This window comes from Epinephelus lanceolatus, chromosome 24, assembly GCF_041903045.1.
Source record: "Epinephelus lanceolatus isolate andai-2023 chromosome 24, ASM4190304v1, whole genome shotgun sequence".
Classification (NCBI taxonomy): Eukaryota; Metazoa; Chordata; class Actinopteri; order Perciformes; family Serranidae; genus Epinephelus; species Epinephelus lanceolatus.
This window is the reverse complement of record NC_135757.1, coordinates 5,746,561-5,771,218: the sequence shown is the minus strand read 5'-3', so window position 1 is coordinate 5,771,218 and position 24,658 is coordinate 5,746,561. Positions and strand designations below refer to the sequence as shown.

The 24,658-nt window shown below is 42.1% G+C and overlaps 2 protein-coding genes across 3 annotated transcripts in view; one reads left to right on the top strand and one right to left on the bottom strand.

The window, feature by feature from the left end:
• Positions 1 to 228: 228 nt before the first annotated feature.
• Positions 229 to 7,675, top strand: LOC117249918 (tubulin alpha-1C chain-like). Its single transcript, XM_033615783.2, has 4 exons — positions 229 to 381; positions 4,483 to 4,705; positions 6,023 to 6,171; positions 6,442 to 7,675. Exons 1-4 carry the CDS (start codon positions 379 to 381, stop codon positions 7,414 to 7,416), a joined length of 1,350 nt encoding a protein of 449 aa, XP_033471674.1. The 5' UTR covers positions 229 to 378; the 3' UTR covers positions 7,417 to 7,675.
• Positions 7,676 to 15,995: 8,320 nt separating this feature from the next.
• LOC117250242 (inactive dipeptidyl peptidase 10-like) overlaps positions 15,996 to 24,658 on the bottom strand; it is a 91,288-nt gene continuing 82,625 nt past the window's right edge. For both annotated transcript variants that reach the window (XM_078165934.1, XM_078165935.1), the window contains exons 20-27: positions 23,747 to 23,875; positions 23,584 to 23,649; positions 22,451 to 22,505; positions 22,145 to 22,244; positions 21,585 to 21,643; positions 17,973 to 18,045; positions 17,654 to 17,727; positions 15,996 to 17,435 (exon numbers count right to left, since the gene is read on the bottom strand). In XM_078165934.1, the coding sequence (XP_078022060.1) occupies positions 17,301 to 17,435; positions 17,654 to 17,727; positions 17,973 to 18,045; positions 21,585 to 21,643; positions 22,145 to 22,244; positions 22,451 to 22,505; positions 23,584 to 23,649; positions 23,747 to 23,875 (691 nt within the window). In that variant the 3' untranslated portion in view covers positions 15,996 to 17,300. The remainder of the gene's footprint in view (positions 17,436 to 17,653; positions 17,728 to 17,972; positions 18,046 to 21,584; positions 21,644 to 22,144; positions 22,245 to 22,450; positions 22,506 to 23,583; positions 23,650 to 23,746; positions 23,876 to 24,658) is intronic.

Sequence of the window (24,658 nt, the reverse complement as noted above, 5' to 3'; positions counted from 1 at the left end):
AAAGTTTTTAAAAAGTTTTTATAAAGTACTTTATTTCCCTCTGTCTGAAATACCTAAGATCACAACGCTCCCTTTCCCCCCACTTCAAATAAACTTCACATCATGTGAGCGCCTCGGGTGCTGCTCTTACTCTGAAAACGTCAAACAGGAAGCCACATCTTACTGTGGAAAAAAAAAAATAGTTATGAAGAGAACAAAGCTGCAGCTGTTGCTGGCTCCTCCTCTTCCTCCACCCCCTCCTCCTCCCCCTGTAGTAACTATAAAAATGTCTGTGACACACACTGATAGCACTTCACTCACAGAGATCTCATTATAGGCGCCCTGTGAGAGCCTGCAAGTTTGAACCTCTTCTCCTAAAAGGACAATCAGAGCAGCACAATGGTGAGTATGGCAGCATAATTATTACTAGTGTATTCCATAGAAAGTGACATGCAGTGTGTTACATAAGAACTATGAGTGCTATCTGAAGTGTTCCTCCTTTGAGAATCACAGTGTTCCTGTTGCATCTGCATACTTTCCCTCCAAAATCTATCACCAGCCTGAGCTTGTGTCTTTTGCTTCTACTTAAATGCCCCCAGGCTGCTACTAAAACAACTTCCTGGCTTTGCTACAGCACTTAAAACTCATTTAATTGTTAGAAAGTGAAGAACATAAAGTAAAATCAGTGGAGACACAGTACCAGGCATGTGGCTCCAGCTCTAGTAAAGGTTAACTGTTTCCATATGTGTGTCTGTCAGGAGGGCGTGCTTGTTTGCCCGGCTGGTTTTGGGAATGCTGATGTGGCTTCCAGAGGCCCCTTGTGTGTTTTACATTTCTATTCCTGACGGCTATGAGCTCAGGCGCATGACGATAAACCCTCGTAGCTGTGGATCAACATTTTTACAAGAGCTAAAGAGTCTTAAGTCGTCGACATGATTTCAGGACGTTGACCTTCCCCTTTTCACTTTATTCCCGTCATCAGAGCAAACAGTGAGAGTGTCGTAACAGGTCGTTTGGAAAGTCAGAACTGAGGAAAAGTAGTTTGGTAAAGCGTTGACGACGAGAAAAGACTGTTTCCCCCTGTTGGTTTTAGGTCTGCTGACACTTCCTGTTGGGCCATTTGTGATACAGCAAGAAAGAAGAGGAGGTGTGGGCAGTCACGCTGCCATCAGAGTCGCTACATTTATCCCTCCAGCTCCCTTTCAGCTGGGATAAATTTAAAATCACACATTTTTTTGGGGTTACTCCACCACAGGCTTACAACACAATGCTCCACTGTGTTTGCTCTCCCATGCTGAGGCCTTAATGTCAGCCGTGACGTAGTTTGAGGACAAGATACAGGAAGCAGATAGTCACCCAGATGCCAGGAAGTGGAACTTTCACAAGCTGCGTGTGTCTTGAAGGCATGAACCAGTGTGGCATGTTGCAACACCAACACCACTCCCACTTTTTCTCATATCCTGTCGAAGCTCTTTGGGCTACAAAACGGCACCAAGTTCTGTCTGCATATATTTGTGCTTTGTTTTCTTGCTCCAACAATAGGAGCGCTCGGCACTGACAGCGTGTTATTTCCATGAGATAAGCTGCAGTCCAAACAGGTTAGTAGGGTAGATGTCTGAGTGAAGCGTCACTCAAAATAGCTGTGTGCTGAGCTGGCTGCCATCGCCATACTTGGCAGCTCCCGTATCACCATGCCCCCTCCCCTCCTCCGCCCTTATCACAGGCTGGTTTAGGGGGGAGGGGGGAGGTCAAAGGATCAAAATTCAAAACAAAAGCCCACTACAGAAAGATTAGTGTCAACTTTAATGCATTGTATTCAGCCCTCTAAATCACACGCTGTTGCTGGGATGCTTGAGAAAGCAGATGAAACCACATTGGCTTGCAAGGACGCAGGATGAGGAGTAGCTTGGTCCACGGAAGACACTGCACGTCTCCAGATGTGGAATGTAGAATACATTAAACAGCAACAGTCTGCAGCACGTTCTCCCCCAGTTTTAAGCTCGTCTGAAAGCGAGGGGCTTCATAATCGCACTGCAGCGCCACGTCAAAGTGCAAACAAAACTACGGGCTACAGTGTGACCAGAAAGAGAGCTGAGTCCTAAGAGAACAAGATGTGCAAATTCGCCATGTGCAAGGTAGTTCCTTGTTCCATTTGCAGCATTAGTTCTTTGAGTATCTCTTTAAGATTAAAGCAAAATTGGTGGAACAGAAATATCCTAATTGATTTTACATCAAATTGAATAAGAGTCGAATCGATTCAGGAAATCACAGGCGACACCTAGCCCTGGTTTACATGCACAAAATATTCCATTTTTGCCCCCTTACTGTTCACGTGCAGCCGTGCATATGCCGATTGAAGTGCCCTGAAATCACGTGAAAATACTGTAAAAAAAACTTAACTGTTCAGGCTGCCTTCAAATTTTAAGTTGACTCGATTTGAGAAAACAAGTATTATATCACTCATGCCTTCTCAAATTCAGCCAACTTAAAAATTTAAGGCAACCCTGTGCACTTGTTTCGTCTTGTTTTGTCCACAACCCAAAGAAATTAAGTTTACTGTCATTTAGACGTAAAGAAACCAGGAAATATTTGCATTTGAGAAGCTGGAATCAGAAAGTTTTGACTCAAACTGATGAAGCAATTATCAAATTAGCTGGCAATTGAGTTCATATTTGAAACAGATCTACATTTGGCTCACTATTTAAACCATATATCTTACATTTAGCGAATTAGTTTCATCGGGTAACACCAGTTTGTGTGGTTCAAATTGTTGAGACATCAGTTTCCTGAGGAATGTGCCTAAGCTGAAAGAAACTAGGTCACCCCACTTTATCAAAATCGCATGTCACTCACATTAACAATATGCCTGAGAGGCAGTTTCATCATCTTTAAGTAAAACACTTAACAGACTGAATTGACAGATCCTCACTGGGAGCTGTTTGCGTTGCTATCAAGACGTCGCACTGGAAAAACATGACAAGCTGTCCCGTCCTGTCAGACTGACTCCTCAGGAATCTCACAACAACATGAATATTTTACTGGCCCACGTGTTCCCGTTGGGAATAGGGTCAGAGGTCAGCTGCAGCCTCTTTTAGCGCCTTGTAAAGGTGGAATTATTTATTACATACATATAACAGGGGTTGTTTGTGTTCTCGTGTTCCCGCTGACAGCTGGCCTTCTGTTGACAGACAAACTGCCGCAATAGTGGTGAGACAAAGCAGCAGAAATCCATCTGATGCATTGATGTCACAATTTTTAAAGCAACGTTTTTTGCGCACTGCTCCCTGTCATTTGCGCTCTAAAGGGTCAGTTAACTAAACAGGAAAGATGACGTTGTATCCTAAACTCCCTCGGGACAAATTTACTCTCTAATGATGAGACCAAACTTGTTCCAGTCCCCTGCAAGCATGCACCCAATGCCTCCACCCGCGACCCCCCCCACCCACATCCTTTACAAGGATCTAGAAATACCTCAGGAGGGTGTGGAAGCACTTTGGCCCCTACAGATACTCTGACAAGAGTATGTTAATCGCCGCTGACCCCTTATTTAGATCGGTGACGTGTCACATCCGACTCGCGTGATAATGTGAAAACCTGAGAGGTTTCTGCAAAGTCCACACAAAAATCTGGCTGGGGCAATAATGTGGAAATAATTTTAAAGAGAAAAAGAGGCTGAAAAGTTCACAACCCTGTCCGTTTCCCCCACCCTCGTGCTCAACTGTCATTTCCAGCAGGTCAAGACAGGTTTAAAGGCAGCAATGTTTGCATTAAACTACCCAGGGCAAAGGGTTGGCTTAAATGAATTCGGGGATACATTTTGTAGCTGGATGGCATTCAACATCCCTACACCGCTTTGGTGTCCCCAAACTGGGTGAGGTCCTCAAAGTCCGAATATGCCGTTTCATCAAGGTCTTCTTGAATCGCTCTTAGTCTGGCCCCTCCCCTTGGGACCACTATGCCTCGGAGGCCCTATCAAGGGCTATTAGCCCTGGACAACACAGCTCCCAGGTTCACAGGGACACGAAAACCCCTCTACCACGTTAAGGTGGCGGTTCTCGGAGGAGCCGCTCCTCCTTAGCGTCGAAAGGGGTCAGTTGAGGTGGTTTGGACATTTGATCAGGATGGGCACCTCCTGTTAGAGGTGTTCCGGGCAAGTCAGGAGGCCCCGGGGCAGACCCAGCCTTGGAGTCCCCCAGGAGGAGCTAGAAAGTGTTTCTGGGGAGAAGGATGTCTGGGGTACTTTGCTTGGCCTGCTGCCCCTGCAACTCGGCCCTGGATAAGTGGATGAAAATGGATGGATGGATATTTATTTCATTTATGTTATTCTTTCAAAATGTTTTTTTCTTTCGGTAGTACATGATTTGCCCCAGTTCTCAAGAATGGGTGTTGAGTATGTCTGAATTTAAATGGGGTTTGGTTTACATGATGACTTCAGCGATAAATTTCCCAAAATCATGTTGAATTCAAACAGTTAAATGAAATCTTTTCCTTTCTCCTCCACAGCGTGAGTGTATCTCTATCCACGTCGGCCAGGCTGGGGTCCAGATGGGCAACACCTGCTGGGAGCTGTACTGTCTGGAGCACGGCATCCAGCCTGACGGCCACATGCCCACCGACAAGCCCTCCACGGGCTACGACGACTCCTTCACCACCTTCTTCAGTGAGACCGGCACGGGGAAGTACGTCCCCAGGGCCATCTTTGTCGACCTGGAGCCCACTGTGATTGGTGAGGAGTTTCATCCAACCTTCTGTTTCACATTCTTTTACCTGGGAGCTCGTGTTTGGGAGATAAGGGTGTTGCTCGAGTAAGATAAAAACTTGAGATTTTAGGAGAGAAGGAAGCTAGAGACAATAAAGCTATAAACTAGCTGATCACATATTAACTAGTTGGCTAGACAGTGGGCCATTCATATGAGTTTATATTTTGACCAAAGTTCATTTTAACCAATTAAAGTATTATGGTCAGTCGTTTTTTGGCCACGCCCACTCCCGTTTGAATCAGCCAATCAGATCTCAAAAGCTCACTTTTCACTCCAAGTTTGGAAACAACAAAGTATGTTCTTATTTTCAAATGTGTAGTCCAACAACATTCAAACTATTCGCCAAATTCTATTGGGCAAACAAACGCCGGACTTTCACCCGAGAGACAGCTGTTCATTTCCCATGTGAAACCAAAACTCAGTGACGTGACGTGACATTACATTAATAAGAACGGTAGGCCTATTTTTTTTAAGCCAAACCATGATGATGACTTTTGTTGCCTAAAATTCATGTTGTGTTCACACCAAACGTGATGCAAATTTTCACGTTGGTAGAATATTTTTTTGACTTGCCTCATAAGTGTGACTAAAGGCCTTTACAAGCAGTTTTTTTCTGGATGCATTTTTTTGATCTGTCACGTGAAAAAATATTGTTAGGCACAGAAACATTGCACACTGATTATGATGTGTTTTATTGTTGTATTTGTTGTGAAAATTCACAACATGTGCCAAAATAAAACGCACGGGCTCAGTGTGCAAACGTGATTGACACAATGTTAGGTCAGATTTATTTTTGGATATGTGACAATTTTTGACAAATAAATGTACTCCGTGCGCAAAGGCCTTAACTCGCGTCAAATGCGCGTGAAATTGCTGAATCGATGAATGACCTTCCACTGACACGTCCATGCCATCATATGTCCCCGGAGGATCTCAGTGCTGATTGGCTATCATGGCGTAAATTGGTTGCTGAAGTTTATATTTTTCAACTCTCATGAATAAACATATGACACAAAATGGCGCTACTAGCTTCGTTCGTGTTGCTTAATTTGTGTATTTTGCGTATTTCGCATTGTGTCCAATGCGCCACCTGGTGGGAATTCATGTCTAATAGCGTCTTTACTTTAATTGGAACTTAATGTCGTGGGTTGCTTTGGATAAAAAATTCAATTCAAATTTTTATCTATATCCCCAAACCAAACGTTTGTCTCATGGCGCACCCTCAGTGTGGATAAAAGTACAGTATTAACATGCTATCAAACTGTCTCTTCTCTCCCCTCCAGATGAGGTTCGTACAGGCACCTACAGACAGCTTTTCCACCCCGAGCAGCTGATCTCAGGGAAGGAGGATGCTGCCAACAACTACGCCCGGGGTCACTACACCGTCGGAAAGGAGCACATTGACTCTGTGCTCGACAGAATCCGCAAACTGGTAAGAAAAGGGTTAAAATTTAAGCATGTTTGTTTTGTAAGTCATTATTGATAAGAGGTTGGGCTTGACCTATGTAGCCTACAGCCCTGTCGTGGAGAGTTGTTTTGCCTCCAGCTAATGAAATGACATCATCAGTAACATCAGCCCTAAAAGGGTCTATATATCCTCCTGAATCCTACACACTGGACCTTTAATATAACCCTATCACAAGTATCTTCTTTAGTCTGTTTCAAAACTTCTTTAACAGTAAATTCTTTCTTTCTCGTCCAGTCTGACCAGTGCACCGGGCTGCAAGGTTTCCTGGTCTTCCACTCCTTCGGTGGAGGAACCGGCTCTGGCTTCACCTCCCTCCTGATGGAGCGCCTCTCAGTCGACTTTGGCAAGAAGTCCAAGCTGGAGTTTGCCATCTACCCTGCTCCTCAGGTGTCCACAGCCGTGGTGGAGCCCTACAACTCCATCCTGACCACACACACCACCCTGGAGCACTCCGACTGCGCCTTCATGGTGGACAACGAGGCCATCTACGACATCTGCCGCAGGAACCTGGACATTGAGCGCCCGTCATACACCAACCTCAATCGTCTCATCAGCCAGATCGTCTCCTCCATCACCGCCTCTTTGAGATTCGACGGCGCCTTGAACGTGGACCTGACGGAGTTCCAGACCAACTTGGTGCCCTACCCTCGCATCCACTTCCCTCTGGCCACCTACGCCCCCGTCATCTCAGCAGAGAAGGCCTACCACGAGCAGCTCACTGTGGCTGAAATCACCAACTCCTGCTTTGAGCCAGCCAATCAGATGGTGAAATGTGACCCCCGCCATGGTAAATACATGGCCTGCTGCCTGCTGTACCGTGGAGACGTGGTGCCCAAAGACGTCAACGTCGCCATCAGCAACATCAAAACCAAGCGCTCCATCCAGTTTGTGGACTGGTGTCCCACTGGCTTCAAGGTGGGCATCAACTACCAGCCACCCACTGTGGTCCCCGGAGGAGACCTGGCTAAGGTGCAGAGGGCCGTGTGCATGCTGAGCAACACCACCGCCATCGCAGAGGCCTGGGCTCGTCTCGACCACAAGTTTGATCTCATGTACGCCAAGAGGGCCTTCGTCCACTGGTATGTTGGAGAGGGCATGGAGGAGGGAGAGTTCTCAGAGGCCAGAGAGGACATGGCCGCTCTGGAGAAGGATTACGAAGAGGTTGGCATTGACTCATTTGAAGAAGATGAAGAGGGGGAGGAGTATTAAATAAGAAGAATAATGTTAAAACTAGAGCCGTTTTAAAGGAAAGGGTAAAGTTCGATCAGTATTCAACATGTTAAATCTCCTCCAGAGGCAGTCTGAGTGTTAACGTGCCGTTTAACGACCTCTGATGAACACTAACGTTACTGCCGAGCAGCAGTTTATCCGAGCTCAATCTCATGGTGTTTGGTATATTGAATAATGACTCTCCAGTTAGAGAGGTGCCTTTATCTCCTTTTCTAAATAAAGCTGTTTACACAAAGTTCTCTTGACTTCTAAGAGTAATTGTTTCTTTATTTGATGTTTGGAAACAGAATCAGAATACAGAAAAAAAGGTGAGTAACTAATACTAATGATCATTTTGGGGGTGAAGTTTTCCCTGAATACATTTGGGTGAGATGTGGGTGTTCGACCACTAGATGGCAGTGTGGTGCTACTGTGAGAGAAAGCTCATTCCATCCACACTGAAGGGAAGAAGACATGGACTGAGAAATCTTGAGGCCACCAGCTTGGCCCTGAGGTGGAAGGCATGCACGAGGATGCATGTCATATCTCAAAGTGGAAATGTCTGGAACTCTCTTAAATATCACCCACTTTTGTTGCTATGAATATGAATGTAAATGTCCTGAAATCTCATTAAAAAATGACCAATTTTGTCACTCCAAACACGACAAGAAATGCTCAGTTTGGTCGCCAGAAACATGTCTCATAAAAAACGTTGAGTAATGCCCAGAAAAGTGTTTTATGCAGAACATTATGATGTCACAGCTAAATTGACCTTTGACTTTTTGGATATAATATGTCATCACTTCATCATCTTATTCTGTTAAATATTTGCGTGAAATTTTGTCATAATTAGCGTAAGAATTCTTCAAACCACGACGTTTCAAGGACCTGTCAATAAAAAAAAACTTTCTTGCCCAATTTATCCGTTTTTATTACTTCCATGACTTTTCCAGGCCTGGAAAATGTCTTTGTGAAAGTCCATTACTTTTCGGTTTTTCAAGACCATGGGAACCTTGGTGTTCACAAGAATGAGACAGACCTTGACCTTTGACCACCAAATCTAATGTTCGTCATTGATTCCAAGTGAAACTTTGTGCCAAATGTAAAGAAATTCCCTCAAGGTGTTTTTGAGACAGTGTGCTCATGAGAATGACACGGACGGGCAACCCGAAAACATACTGCCTCGTGTCTTGTGTTGCCCATAACAGGTGTGGTGTGTATGTCCAGAGGCCTCCTGAAGCCTAACTACAACTTATCTGGGTGGATACACCCCCTGGTGTCGGAAGTGAGCAACTGCACCTTCAAAAAGCCACTTCAAAACCACTGTAAAACATGTTCACGTGGCCTCTTTCTCAAATTAACACATAAAACAACTTAACAGGTGTGACCACACATTTGTAAGTGTCAGAAAAACAAACAAAACATGCACAAGTTTCTTTGAGTATGAAGCATTAATGGACCACAAATTTCTGGGATTCTTGAAAGAGTGAAACAAAAACTGTCACCTGTTCATTTAGAATGAAGTACACTCTTTGGGTACAGAGTAATCTGCATTGGGAAGAGGCTGAGGATAGTTCCTCTTCATCATAGTGCAGACTGTATACAGTAGTGTAGAGCTACAGGTAACCTGCACACAAAATCAACATGTTAAGGGCTCCATCTAGTGGCTATAAGCTGCATTACCGTTTTAGAAGGACTCATTACAGAGCAGCACAATGGTGAGTATGAAGGCATAATTACTATTATTACTAGTGTATTCTATAGAAAAAGACAAGCAGTATTTTACATAAGAACTATGAGTGCTATCTGAAGTGCTCCTCCTTTGAGAATCACAGTGTGCCTGTTGCATCTGCATACTTTCCCTCCAAAATCTATCACCAGCCTGAGCTTTTGTCTATTGTTTCTACTTTAATGCCCCCAGGCTGCTACTAAAACAACTTCCTGGCTTTGCTACAGCACATAAAACTCATTTGAATGTTAGAAATGGTGAAGAACATAAAATAAATCAGTGGAAACACGGTACCAGGGATGTGGCGCCAGCTCCAGAAAAGGTTAATTGTTTCCATGTGTGTCCAGGTTCACTTTGCTCTTCGACATTGTGTTTAACCGCTTGAAAATTGTCTTGATTTGTTTTAAAAACATGGGAAGAAAACAGCGTGCAATAAAAGATGAAATGACCCCTCCAAAAAATTTGCAAGAAATTAGTGAAAAGAGAAAATTAAAAGCAAGAAAATCTGAAAAAAAAGAAAATTAGTAGAAAAAAAAAGTTAAAAACTAACAAACAAGAAAATGGCCTTAAAAATTCTAATAATTATGCAACATCATTTTAAAATGTAATAATAATAATATAGTTTTTCACCAATGTTTATCTTTTTTAATTTAATTTGATTTAATTTAATTTAATTAAAAATTTTTTTAATTTTATTTGTGGGCTCATTGCCTTTTTTCCACGTTTTTTTTTTCTTCAGAATTTTCTAAATCAATTTCTTTTCTTTCTTTTTTTTTTTGCAATTTTTGGGACTTTTTTTTTTTTTTATTTTATTTTTTTACCAAGTTGCTCATTGCCTTTTTCTCCATGCTCAGGGTTCAAAGGTTAAAATTCTTGCGAAAGGCGCCTGAAAGCAACACAGAAAAAGTGATGTCGCTCCAGCTTTCAAAGGGTTAACCCTCTAGCTAACATGCTGTTACATTTGGGTGAGATGTGGGTGTTCCACCACTAGATGGCAGTGTGGTGTTACTGTGAGAGAGAGCTCATTACATCCACACTGAAGGGACGATAACAGAAAAGAAGACATGAATGGAGAAATCTCGAGGCCACCAGCTTGGCCCTGAGGTAGATGACATCCTCAAGTGTTAGAAACACACACACACACAGACACAGACACACTCACATACATGCACTATCTGGCCAAAAACATGTGAACAACTCTGACCAAATAAATGATAAAATATGCATGTTTTTGACTGTCTTTCTGCAAAGCTCCAGTTCAATGTGCAGCTAAAACCTGTGTTTTGCACTGACTAATTGCTGTGGATGCTCTGAGGCAAAGCTGGTTTGAAACTAATGCAGATTTCTCTTGCTGCAGTACAAAATATTGCTCCAGTACAAAATGTACAAAAACATCCTATAACGATTTTCTGTGCAGAACCACCAGAGACAGACTTATTTCCCGCTTCAGGTCTTAACTCATAGTTTCTAAAGTTTACCGCTGGACTTTTTCCTCCCCTTCCTCAGCGGATGCGGCCTTCATATTGGCTCTGTAATTGCTTTGATGTAATTAAGGCTCAATTTGAGCACAGTCTAGGCGGCATGGACAGGGGATTTATAAAGGTCACGAAGGACAGAGAGAAAGATAAATGTTTCTTGTCGGCTATTTCATGACGTTTTCTGCTCAGATTGGGTTGAAAAAGAACATGATGGTGAGGCGGTTTCACACTGCTCACAGGATGACATGCTGCGAGGCAAAAACAGCAGCTACTCAGTACGACAAAGGGAGAATAAAGGCTATCAATGAATAGCGTTAGCAGGGTCACAACAGGTGGTTTTTACAGGTAGATCTGGCAGAAAAGGCTCTATTATTTGAGTGGATTGTGCTGGATGAAAAAAACCCTTTGACAATACCAAAAATTTAATGCATAAGGTGGAGCTTTGGGTGCAACAAACAGCCTTTGCATGATGATATTAGCACTTGTAGTCAGAACTTGTAGGTTACAAAAGCTGCCGTGCACATCTGCATCAGCACAGTGTCCCTACCCCATTACTACATCTAGGCCCGTAGTATACTGTATTTTTGGAGTTGGTGTACAAGAAACAGTTGCAAACCCATCACCAGAATAAATGTTGGCCTTTCTGCTAACAAGGACAATGCCGTGGTTAACTTGTGGTTAGGTTACGGCACAGACACCACTTGGTGTTAGGAAAACATAAGGTTTTGGCTTAAAAATCCAGGTTTGGTTGCCATAAATACAGCTGGAAATGCACTGACGTGTTGGTAAAAATCCCTGCTTTTGTTGCTACAACTACGACCAGAAATGTCCCAAACTCTGGTTAAAAAATGCCCAGTTTGGTCACTACAAACACAGCTGGAAATGCACTGATGTGTTGTTAAAAATACCCGCATGTGGTGCCATAAACACGACTGGAAATGTCCCAAACTGTCGTAAAAAAATCGCTGCTTTTGTTGCTACAAATACGACCAGAAATGTCCCAAACTCTTGATAAAAAATGCCCAGTTTGGTCACTACAAACACAGCTGGAAATGCACTGATGTGTTGTTAAAAATACCCGCATTTGGTGCCATAAACACGACTGGAAATGTCCCAAACTGTCATAAAAAATCCCTGCTTTTGTTGCTACAAATATGACCAGAAATGTCCCGAACTCTTGTTAAAAATGCCCAGTTTGGTCACTACAAACATGATAGAAAATGTCCCGAACCCTATTAAAAAAAAATAAACGCTCGTTGCTCCAAACACAGCTGTAAATGTCCCAAACTCTGATTAAAAACGATTCACTTTTTTCGGCACAAATACGGCTGGACATGTTCTGAACTCTTGTTAAAAAATACTCACTTCTGTTGCTACAAACATTGCCAGAAGCCTGCTAAACTCTTGTTAAGATATCTGCTTTATGTCCCTTGCATTAAAAGAAATATACACTTTTGCCATTATAAACATGGCTGGAAATTGTCCTTAGAAAATGCCCAGTTTGGTCACAAGAAACACCTGAAAATGTCCCAAATACTCATTAAAATTTATGCGTTTATCGCCACTAACACGGCTGGAAATGTCCTGGCTTCTTGTTAAAAAAATACCTGCTTGGATTGCAACAAACACAGCAGGATATGCCATTGTCACTTTTCAGCATAAGGACACAATGAATGCTTAATGAGTCTAAACTGGTGAGAAAAGGGCCACTCAGGAAAAAGAGAGGTTTCATATCTGGTGGAGAACTGAAGGAGGGTGGTGAGCATGCACGGTGGTTGGGACACTAACGAGCGGATTGGGAGCAGGTGAGGGAGTCAGGTGATGACGGGAGATGGGAAACACCTGCAGGACAGGAGGGGAGGGGCAAACTGATAATGTGAACACTAAATTAAGTCATATATGTGTCTATAGTGTATTTGGAAGAAATTTAACTGTGTGATACTGTGGTTCCAATCAAGATTGTTTTTCAGCTTGTTTAAACTGCCTTATTATTGTATTAAATTACTTTTATAAGGCTATTTTTAAGATTTGTTGATCACTGATTTATACACTGCGGTTTCCTGAAAATAGATCTCCATCTCAGTGATTAAATAAAGGTTTGTATAAGAATTTAGAGTAAGATATATAAGATTTTTTTTCATCACAAGGAGCAACTCTCAGCACTAGGAAGTGGGAAACTTAAGTAAAGGATATAAGTATCTAATCACATAAATGTCCATAACAATCCAGGATTCTGTTCCTAAAAACGTCCAAAATAAGACTCATAAAAGGCTTCGTGGCTCATTCACTGTTCTTTAATATCAAAACAGCCAATAAATACAGAAAGCTTTTCTTTAATCCCCCCTCACCCACAAGGTTTCCCCCCAGAAAAACAAAAAAAAATCTAGTCAAACTCACAGAACAAACCCCAAAAGAAACAATAACCATAACTTCACAGACTGCTTCTATAAATTGGCCTCAATGGTGGCGTCACATGTTACAGAGCACAGGCAGTGGGACGCTTCAGCGGGTGGGTTTCTTTGCGGCTCAGCAGACACACGCCTTTGAAGACGCTGCATCAGCAGCCCGAGAGTATCCGAGGCTACCCAACACGTTGGCATGGCAACCGATAGCTGTGCGTTCGGGGATTATCATAATCTGAGATGGACAGTTTTTCTTTTCATGTGTTATTTATGGTTTAAAAATTAAAGTCGAGACACTGAGCACGTGTGAGCTCCTCTGAAAGCATCAGGCCTCTTATCGCTGAGATTAATGGCCGATAGTTAATTGTCTGCAAATATGAGGGACATTTTTTATGATGCCTGTTTTTGCACTGCTTCCTGGGTAACACGATAACCTGGGAGTGTTTCCAAACAAAACTCTGAGTTGGTGGAAATTAGGAACTATTAAAAAACTGAGAATATTTCTGACTGGTTGCTCATGTCGGTCTATAGGTTAATTTAGCTTCACACATTCTCGCTCCGACCTCGTCACATATTGACGTTCAGTCATGGATTTTCCAGTTTCAGATATGACGTAAAACGTACCGTGGGTGTGTTGAATGTTGTCTTCCTGGGACGCCGTGTCAACTTCAGCCCGTTACATGCATTGTCTTCTTTCAAAATACACCTCTGTTTTCACAGGTGATGTACAGTTTGCATTCAGTCTCTTTCAAAATAAAAGCGTCGGTACAACACTGAGAATGGAATATTTTTTGCCTTCAATAACTAACGCATGTGGTTGGGTTTAGGCAACAAAAGCAAGTGGTTAGGTTTGGGAAAAAAGAACAGGGTTTGGCTTTATAATCTTATAGGACACGAACAGCGCTCTCCTGGGTGAAAGTTAGGGTTTGTTGGACCCATCCACCAGCCCTACTCGGACTTTTGTTGCCTTTACTTGCATTCATGTCCTGCAGTGTTTCCCCGACATAGGGGATGCTGCAAGTCACTGCCCAAGCGCTGTATTTCGATGACTTCGGAGTGTGACCAGGTCTGGAAGCACGCCGAGTTTTGCAGCCAATTGTCAGAGTGGCCAAACAGTGGAATGGTTGGAGGTAGCTAGCTTGCAGCGACGCTCATTCAGCCATAGCTACCTCCCGACCACGGTCGTGGTCAGTGCAGAACAGCCAAAAGACCAGAGGAGCTCTAGACTAAAAGAAAAAACCTCTCGTATTTCACGTCTTTTTTTTTTTTTTCTTGAAAATTAACCGGTTAGTAATTGGTTAATGGCCTTTCAAAAGCAAAAATAACTGAGACTGACATCCCTGGTGGAAATGCACAAGTGAGGAGCAATGGCACTAATTCATCAAGACACATTTTTTATTCATAAATTAGGACATGAGTTTCAAATCAAGTCTACAAAACCAAAATAATATTAATACTTTTTTTTTTTTTCCAGCGAAGGACAGAAACATTTTGGCGTCCAGTAGAAAATATAAAACCATAGAAAATTAAACTGTGAATAATACCAGGCAACTATTATAACATGAAATGGCATTTGCACGAGATATGAGTACATTACAGCAGAATGCGAACTCCAGGTGTCAAAGCTGTACAATAAATCGTCATTTAAAAAAAAAAAGAAAAATAATCGGCTGCAGATTTGTTTTACGAATAAGGTACAAACATATTCATCAACAATGTCATTAAGCTACTGCAGATCGATAGTGACCATTTTGCGCTATGGGACAACAAAAATCAATTGCCCCTTTAAGCTTAACCTTGAGAAAAAAAGTTGGTGTGAAATGTTAAAAAAATAAAAGAATAAATAAATCTCAGCTAATACTGACAAGGAGACAGTGTAATAAATACTGCACGTGTTTAACTCTATTGCTGCCTAATTAAAGGTTTAATGACTTCACACATCTGTCACCATATCTGTAAAACAGGTAAGCTGCCCCGCGTTAATATACAAGACTTAACGTGACACACTGGTTTTCTTATTTTGAGTGAACCAGGACTGTTTTTTTTTTTTTTTGTCAGCCTGTTCTTGTTCTCATGGCAACAAATACAGTAGCTTGGTCAGTAGCAGTCGACGCACAAGGCACCCTTTAGCATCTGTATGTTCTCATGCACTGCTGGTACATATATCGATGAAAAGTAACACCAAAATTTGTATCTATCTCATGTAATTATATGCCAGTAATTCGTGTATAACCCCTGTTTGTTTTTCTCTCTTGCCAGTTTTTATAGTTTATATAGAATAAGCAAATAATTTTGTTACGGAATTCCCGTAGTTAATATTAATTTTTGTTATGCTAGGCTTGAAGATAGACAGCAGGTTGTCAAACTGCCCCCAAGTCATCCTAAAATATGCCTAGAAACGACCATCATGGAGGAGAAGCTCCTGGACCAACTGGTGGTACTCCCCATGACCCACGCTTGTTTTTCGGGTCTCATGTACCCACACAGATCTCTGTTTCCCCGTGCCCTACAAAATATTTGCTGACAGGCTCTCACCCATTTTTTAAAATTAAATTAAATTAAATTAAATTAAATTAAAATTGATTTAGAAAATTATATAAATGTCCAGGTCCCTGAGGTAGGGGGTGGGTGGGAGGGTTTATTTATATGATTTCAGATTTAGTTTAAGTTGTTGATTATTTTCAAGGATTTCATTATTATTTTCTGTTTATTTGATCTTGCTAATTATTTTATGTGCTACATTCCAGTGTATCTGCTTTTAATTTTATGACATGTTTGTTCTCATTTTCTTTTCTCCTTTTTGTATAAAGATTTCTTGAATAAAGAAAAAATTTGATCACAAAAAAAGAAAATTATATAAACATTGGGGGGAAACTATATTATAATTATTATTACATTTTAATTGATGTTAGATAATTATTTTATTTTACATTTTCTTGTTTGTTAATTTTTAACTTTTTTTTCTACTAATTTTCTTGTTTTTTTTCAGATTTTCTTGTTTTTGATTTTCTCTTTTCACTAATTTCTTGCAAATTTTTTGGGAGTCATTTCGTCCTTTATTGCTTGCTGCTTTCTTCCCATGTTTTTAAAATAAATCAAGACAATTTTCTCCGGTTTCAAAGGGTTAAGAGAGTAACTGCATTTTTACTTGAGAATGGATTTTTTAATAAGGTACCCACCGCTTTTTTATTGTTTTCCTAACCAAGTAGTTTTGTTGCCTAAACCTGAAGTAGTTTTGGTGATGGAACCTACTTTACCTGTGACCATGGACTTTTATTTTGAAAAGACACTATGCATGTAATGCCCAGTTCAGAACAAACATTTGCAACAGGATAAGTTGAAACAGGCAACTACTTGCAATGCGCCGTTCTGCAACGTTATAAAAACCTGCCGGTTCACACCAATGCAACTAGATAAGATGGTGTATCATCGCTATGCAACAACTCTCTGTACTTCTGTTCTGATTTGTTTATTTTGTGGCTGAATATAATTTGTAGCTTCTTAAAATATGAATGAGGATAGCGATAGTGAGATACTGGCTACAGCTGCATTTGTAGAAGTGATGAAACGTCAAACAAAACGAGCATCTCCATTACAGGCTTATTGGCTGTCGAAACAGGTGACGTGCAGCTGTCGGCGTGTTTGACCAGCTGAGTTGCAGATGACACCATCAGCCGGCTTGAGACCGCTCACACTGCTTCAACTTTTCTCTGCAATGTTCTAAAATCTTTGGTTTGAACTGGGCCTAATGAGCAGAAACTGACCCGCTGTCCCTGTGGATCCAAAACTAATGCTAGAGGGGTACCTAGGGTGTCACAGTTTGAAGCGTAGGGCTTCTGACCAAGCTGCTGTATTTCACAGATGTACTTTCCTGTGCAAGTTAATCACTTTTCAGATTTTATGACCTCCTCTTCCAAACCTCCCCCACATTCTGCAGAATTTTAAAATCTCGCCATCAAACCAAAAACCTTAACACTTTCAATGTTCTGTCAGCGAGACAGAGGCAACATTTCACATACTCAACATCTCTCTGATAAACCTCTATTGTCATCATGACACCTGACAGCAGAGCCAATTATAGGAGCTTTATTCTACTGAGCTGATGAGTGATAGAAACTATAACTGATATGTTGAGAAGAAGCTTGTTTTGTCCATCAAATGTTGTGCTACAGGTATAAAACACACACACACACACACACACACACACGCTCAGTCTACCAGGGGCACATACACTCTTAAACACACACGGTCCAGTTATAACAACCACGCTGCCTCTCACTCGTCATCCCGCTGTTGTTGGTCGAGTAATGATGATGCGTCAAGCAGACATCCTCGGAAATAGGCAATTAGGGAGTGAGTCAGCTGAATCCGGCTGCGTCTTGACAGAAAGTGTCCCTCGTCTGGGTAGATCTGTTCCGAAAACAACAAAAGAAACAAAAACAGGCGATATAAAACAGTGCTTTTTACGAGGTGATTTTCTTAAAAATACAGTTTTCCCAATGCAGTTTGGAACAGGATATTCTTCATGATTCAAGACTGCAAAGTATCTTCTGCAACATACTACTACCGCCACATATATGCCAGTGTACTGAAACAGTGTTACAGACTGAAGTTGTTTTTTTATTTACCTGCATAGTATAGTTGGCTCCGATCTTTATCAAGTGTTTAATGAGCTCTGCCGAGTGCTGGAAGTGAACGTTGGCTGTGGAGTAAAACAAGACATGCTAATAAGTGTCGACAGGGTTAATTCACACTGCTGGATATAAAAGCTATGGCTCTCATCAGGGTCAGGTTTTCATGCTCTGCATCATGAAGTGGCTCATTTAAAAAAGGACTCAACCACCAGCCTACCTTTAATAACACACATCACAAGTTACTGTGAAAATTACAACCTGTCTCTTACAATGAAAACTGTCACATGAGGGGAACAGAGGGAGGTGTGTGTACCGTCAGCAGTGCCGTGAGCCAGAAACAGAGTTCCTCCCTGCAGACCTTTCATGTTGGTCAGGACTTTGGATGCCTGGAAGATAAATTCTCTATCAATGCATTATATTTAATAACCTCATCATATTTTGTATGTAAAATGGACATTTTCTGTCACAATCAGCAAATTAATTCTTGAGTTGTGGCCAAAAACATGTTTTGTGAGGTCATGGTGAACTTTGACCTTCAACCAATCTTGAGTCCAAGTGGACGTTTGTGCCAAATTTGAAGAAATTCCCCAAGGTGTTCTTGAGGTATCGCACTCATGAGAACAAGATGGACACATAGTCACAGTGACTTTTGACCATCAAATTCTAATCAGTTCATTCTTGAGTCCAGGTGAGCGTTTGTGCCAAATTTGAAGAAATTCCCCAAGGTGTTCTTGAGGTATCGCACTCATGAGAAGAAGATGGACACATAGTCACAGTGACCTTTGACCATCAGATTCTAATCAGTTCATTCTTGAGTCCAGGTGAGCGTTTGTGCCAAATTTGAAGAAATTCCCCAAGGTGTTCTTGAGGTATTGCGCTCATGAGAACAAGATGGAAACATAGTCATAGATCCAACACCATAGGGACTTTCCAGCTCTTTACATTAGCGGTGTTACAACCCAGCGTTGCCTGGCTGGCAGCGTATCATACCTCCAGGAAATGTGTGGCGCTGTTTGGCGAGTTGGGAATGAGAACAGGCTGAATGTGAATGGTCCAAGCCAGGATATAGTCCCATCCATAACCTTCCATAAAATGCAAAATTGTTGCTTACAAATGTTTGCCCTGCTGTTAACAGTGTTGGGCAAGTTACTCTGAAAATGTAATTTAGACTAAATGAACAGCCTTGGACACACACACGTAAAGACTTCCAGTCTTCATGCTAAGCTAAGCTAAGTTTCCTTAAATGTCAAAGTACTCTTTAAATGTGAAAAATAACTACAGCTGTCAAATGTAGCACAGCAGGAGTATAATGTAGCACGAAATGGAAATACTCAAGTACACAAACATAGTACTTCCTCATGTGATTGTGAAACTCTAAGGACAGAAAATAGGTCCTGGAGAGGTCATGGACGGATGATTCGAGAGCAACTCAGCCTTTCCAGTGTGAAGCAGCCTGACTAGAAATAAAAATGTGTACTTCACGCTCACATTTGCAGAGAAGCTGGTGAGTATCTTGTATTTTATTCTCTGCAACAAGCAGCCAGATTGAATTTAGATGTATTGCTCAGGGGAGTGTGGATGCTAGCTGTTATATTAGAGAATATCTCAACCTCTTTATCTCGTCATTCACTGTTTCTCCCCCGCTGGGATTCAAACCAGGAAGATTTTTCCAGTTTGTCAGCCAGCACACATCAACAACTGGACATTTTATAACCAGTCTGCTGCTCCGTTAGTCTCAGGGGACAAGTGACAATGGGCCTGCTGATTATTGTCTGATCAGATTGTGCCACATTTCTCCTTCTTCTCGAGATGTCATTTAAAAGCAGACCCCCACCTCCCCTCCTGCTGTGAGAGTCACAAAAATAGCCGGCCCAGTTATAGGCAACCCACTTAGAAAAATACACTCTGACTGCAACCTTCACGTAGAGGACAATTGTGTGATTTCTTTTAGCCTCCACCTCTGGCAATTTTCTATTTTTCATTTTTGTGTGTTTTTCCTTGTTGCTGCAAAGGACAGGATTTGGAGCACTGCCTGAACTGCTGGTGGCAACATTTTCCTTTTTATTTGTGAAGTGAACCAAAGCAGAGTGAGATTTAGAAGGCTGTGTGACCTCTTCGCCATAAAGGAAGAGAGATTTTGTAGGAGGAAAAGTAATTTTTTAAGGAATTTAAACTAATATTTGGAGTTTTTAATTTTTAAACTGCACACCAGTGGTCTTTTTGTCATGGCTCCATTCAAGTATATGACCCAACATGGTTTCCCGTGCACTCTGATTTATTTCTCCAAGGCAATGATTTACAAACTGTGGGTCAGGTCCTCTCCAAAAGGTCATGAGATAAACCTGAGGGGTCTCAGATGATTTTCAGGATGGAAAAGAAGCCAAACGAAAACCTCTGCTACATAAAAATCATGATTCTTTGCTTGTTTCTTAAAAAAACAACTTGAATATTTTTACACTGTGTGGTGGTGGCAATGCAAGAACGAACTTCTCTGTCAAAATGCTAAATTAACTGACGTAATTCAGGTATTATAACTCGCTCAGCCATTACACTTTGTCAGATAAACTGATTAGATTAAAGCTGGAGAGCAGTGTAGTGTACATTTAAGCCTTTGCCAAACGAGTTCACGCTTTGCTGATTAAGGCCCAATCCCAATACCCCCCGTTGTCCACTACCCCTTAGCCCTTGGCCCTCGAAATGAAGCAACGAGGGGTAGAGGGTAGCTACATATCCAACCGGCATCTACAATGGAGTCTCCAGCTGAGTTCATCCTACCGATCGCGTTTGCTGTATTCATCACGCTTTGTTTGATGAATGACAGACGACAAAATGATATGTACGACAGGGGACTTCTGCTAGCTACCTAGTTGGCGTTTTATCGTAATGTGAAAAATCCGACAATTTTGCAGAACATGACAGATGACAGACGCCGGATAGTGCTAGCTAGCTAGCTAGCTAGCAAACAAGCAACCTGACGACGGGTCCATGTCATTGGTCCGACATCCCATTAGTCCGACAGTCCCGGCGGGCGTATTTCTACCTTGATGATGTGCCGCGACCGGCTGTGGGTCAGCTGGGAAAGGCTTGAGGCGGAGCAGGCTCACGGCTTATGTGTTAGCCACTTTCTTTTTCATTTTAACCCACACCATGATCTTTTCCTGACCCTAACCAAGTGGTTTTTGTGCCTAAACCTAACCAGACCTTAACCACAGGGCATCATGATGATCTCGGAAAACAACGGGACTTCGGAACAATGGGTTTAATATGGTTGGAACAATGGGATGTCGGACCAATGGGCAGTTCCCCCTGATGACGGTAATGTTAGCTAGCTGGCTAGCTTTCTGTCAACTCCAATCTAGACATCGTGAATAGCAATAAAAACTTTTTTCCCCCGTCGCTTGCTCGGTGGTAGCCATGGCGACATCTACCCCTCTCTGGCAAGTCAGCATCTGAAATCCCTCGCTCCAAAGGGCTAGTTTCATACCCACTACCCCTCGTTATGCCCCCTACCCCTACACGCAAAAAGAAATTGGGACACCACTACCCCTCGCGGGAACGCACAAATCTAGGGGTAGGGCTAAGGGGGGTATTGGGACGGGTCCTAAGTCTATGCCACCAGGGAAAGCTCTCTGTATTCCTCTGTAAACGGGAGTTCTGGTGTCTGTGGCGACTTTACCGTGCAGGTGCACCGGAAGTGATGCGCTTTATGTCAGACAGTGCAAAAGGGGACAAGAAGTGGGGCGAGACCAGGGCACCAGAGCAAACAGAAAAGATTTGTCATTTTCTCATAAACTATATTCTTTTAAGTTGATTTAGAGTTGTGTCTTGAATCTACACCAAATTGTATGCACCTGGCTGCTGATATGATCTGGGACAAATAAAACAAAGCCCAGCAGCAGATGGATGATGAGTAAAAGCAGCTCACTTGGTATCTGTTCTCCTCAGTCGAAGGTGAGCCGAGGTATCTCTCCGAAAACGCAGAAGCTGGAAGAGAGAAGAGGATACGATGTGTAGATTTATGGAAGAAAAACAAAAGCTGACACTTTAGAAACTTAAATACAGATTATTCTTTATGTTCAGTCTGCCTTTAAAGAGATTTTTACATGTAGCATGAGAGAAACTGTTCCAAATGTGTGCCTCGAGCATCCAAACACTGAGTTAAATCATTTTCCTGCTCTGTTAGAAACACAGGAAGCAGAAGATTCACAGACACACTTTAGTCTATTAAACTATAATCACAGACAGCCGCTGAGCAGCGATACTCGGCCGAAGCTCCCAGAAATGAAGAAAGCTTTTCATTCTAAAAATTCAATAAGCCTGAATTCCCGAAAGTGGAACCATAGGATAATTAAAGTCACATTACCCAGACAATACAGCATGTAGGATGAAGACATCGCAGCGGCAGAAGTAATAAATATTTCCATGTTCCTGCTGTGTGAATTAAAGAAGAGGAGATATGTGATTTTAATTCGACTCTTCGCTCACCGTACATGGACCAGTCAGTGACAGGAGCCTGAGCCGCGGCACATCTGATCAGCTTCTCAGTCGACTTGAGCATCGTCAGTGTGAGGAAGCCGCCGTAGTCCTGTTGGAGGAACGGAAAACTGTTTTGATGACTGAATATATAAAAATATGCTCTGAGTTAGAGGACAGCAGAAACACATATTCCTACTGCACACAGTTAGGTTTATTTTAAAGACTTTTCTATGGTCTTTACAAATTATCCCGTGTACATTAATGACTGATGATGATGATTAATGATGTGATCAAATCACAGTGTAACAGACCAACCTCTCCAAAGACTCCCACACGAGTGCGATCGATGAACGGCAGCTTCGCCAGGTACCTGAGGCACACAGAGAATTCATTTTAACACACATAACATGAGTTGAGTGGTCAGTGTGAGGAAGCCAAAGGTCACAGACACAAGGAATTACTGACAATAACTGCTGGGAAAAAGCACCAACTACTATGTTACCTAAAAAACAGCATTTTGCACTTGTGTGTTTTGCAACTTTATTCTTGAATCTGATCTTGATCTTTAATGTTTACCGTGACAGCGAGAAGAATCGTACTTCTCAGACAGAATCTATTTTCCTCGTCTTGACAATCAGGAGGCCTCCCATCTCCACACACACACACACACGTTTACTTTTTCATTCTGCAGACTAAATTCATTTTCAATACCCACTGCAACTTGCCAGACTGAATCCAGGGTTTCTCTTTCAAAAGACTTTCTGTTGTCTATAACAATCCAAATGTGTGACAATAATTCTACAAGAAAAAAATAAGATAAAAAGCGGTGCAATAACACAACTTGTTTTGCTCTTCAAAGTAGTTCTGTTGAGCAATTTTCAAACTTTTTAACAACCTGAAACCGGCAGACTTTTCTGTCTAGGCACAGAACATATTCCTTATTCTAAACACAAATAAAGCTCATCTTCACTCTAAAGTATCTTCTGCAGTTCATTCACTAAAACTATGACGGAAATTTGACGAAAACGAGACGATGACGAGCTAAGGATAGGTCTTAATAATAAAAACGAAAGTAGAATAAAGACGAAATCTGTGTTTTGTTTTTGTTGGATGAGACGAGACGTGACACACCGGCGCAGCGGTAGCCGTTGGTACGAGTTGTGAGCTATAATTCAGCTGTACATATTATAATCAGCCGTGTGAGTCTGACTGTACATGGTGGAGCTGTTGAATGGATCTGTGTAAGTTGTTAGTTGCAGCGGTGGCTGTTTGCATGTAGCTCCGCTCGTTAGCCGCTGAATGGCAGCAGAGCAAGCGGCCACCTGCCGACTTCGCAGCTGAGCCAAAAATCAGCTTTAAAAATAACATTTTTACTGCAAACCAGACACAAAGTAACTCCCAGTGAGCTTAAAATAATGCACTCAGACTGGACAAAATGTGTCACATACTCCAGAGCCGCTAACTGGTCCTCTGCGTCCACCGTGCCGAGCCTGTGATGGACCTGTTGTAAAACCCTGTGAGGTGACAAGTAAAAAGGATGAAAGTCAGACAAAAGAAAGACTTCTAAAAGTACTTAACACATTGAAACATATACATGTGAATGTTCAGCACCTTTGCCCTCTGAACCTGGATCCTCTGCCGTCGAGTCGAGCTACAATGACCTGCTCTGACTCCACCAGCACTGAGTCCCAGTCCAGCCTGAACTCCTCTGTCACCGCCTGGCCGCCTAGAGCACTGCCGCTGTGACAATAAACACAGAATAAACAGATTGTTTTATTATTTACCGATAAACTCTTGTTTAAAACGTTGTTGTTGGTTCAAATGATTTTCATCATCTTTTTTTTTTGTAAATGTGAAGCACTTTTTGGAAAAGGGTTAGATTTGTGATGGAATAGTCAGGTTGGCCCATTGTATGGTCCATTGAGTTACTGAAACAGTCCTCTGTAAATTGCCTTGTGCTTAACCTGCAGCAGTCACAGATACCATTCTCCCCAGAGTAAATACATTTGAGCCAGTGGGCCTGTCACCACGGTATTTTGGGTAAAAAGAATGCAAGGTTTGATGTGGCAAACACCTGAAAACGATGCTATTGCCAAAAGACCCACAGGTTGCTTTAAAAACACCAATATTTTGGGGGTAAAGGGGCACAGGAAACACAGCAACAGGTTACTAGAAAACATCTGTGTTTGGCGACAGAAAAGCTGATGGAAAGGAGATGCATCCCTAAAGAACACCCACGTTTGGGAGCTAAAGGGCCACAGGAAACACAGCAACAGGTTGCTAAAAAAAATCTGCGTTTGGGGGCTGAAAAGCTTCTGGAAAAGAGCTGCCTTTCCCCTAAGAAACACCAGTGTTTGGTAGCTAAAGGGCCACAGGAAACACAGTCACAGGTTGCGAAAAAAAATCTATGGTTTGGGGGCTAAAGGACCACAGGCAACACAACGACAGGTCGCCAAAAAACATCAACATTTGGGGGCTGAAAAGCTTCTGGAAAAGAGCTGAGACCACAGGAAACACAACGAC

Excerpts from the sequence above, each read along its gene's own strand:
- LOC117249918 (XM_033615783.2), top strand. Across the intron at positions 4,706-6,022 it reads CCTGGAGCCCACTGTGATTG|ATGAGGTTCGTACAGGCACC; the intron begins GTGAGGAGTTTC and ends TCTCCCCTCCAG. Across the intron at positions 6,172-6,441 it reads TCGACAGAATCCGCAAACTG|TCTGACCAGTGCACCGGGCT; the intron begins GTAAGAAAAGGG and ends TTTCTCGTCCAG.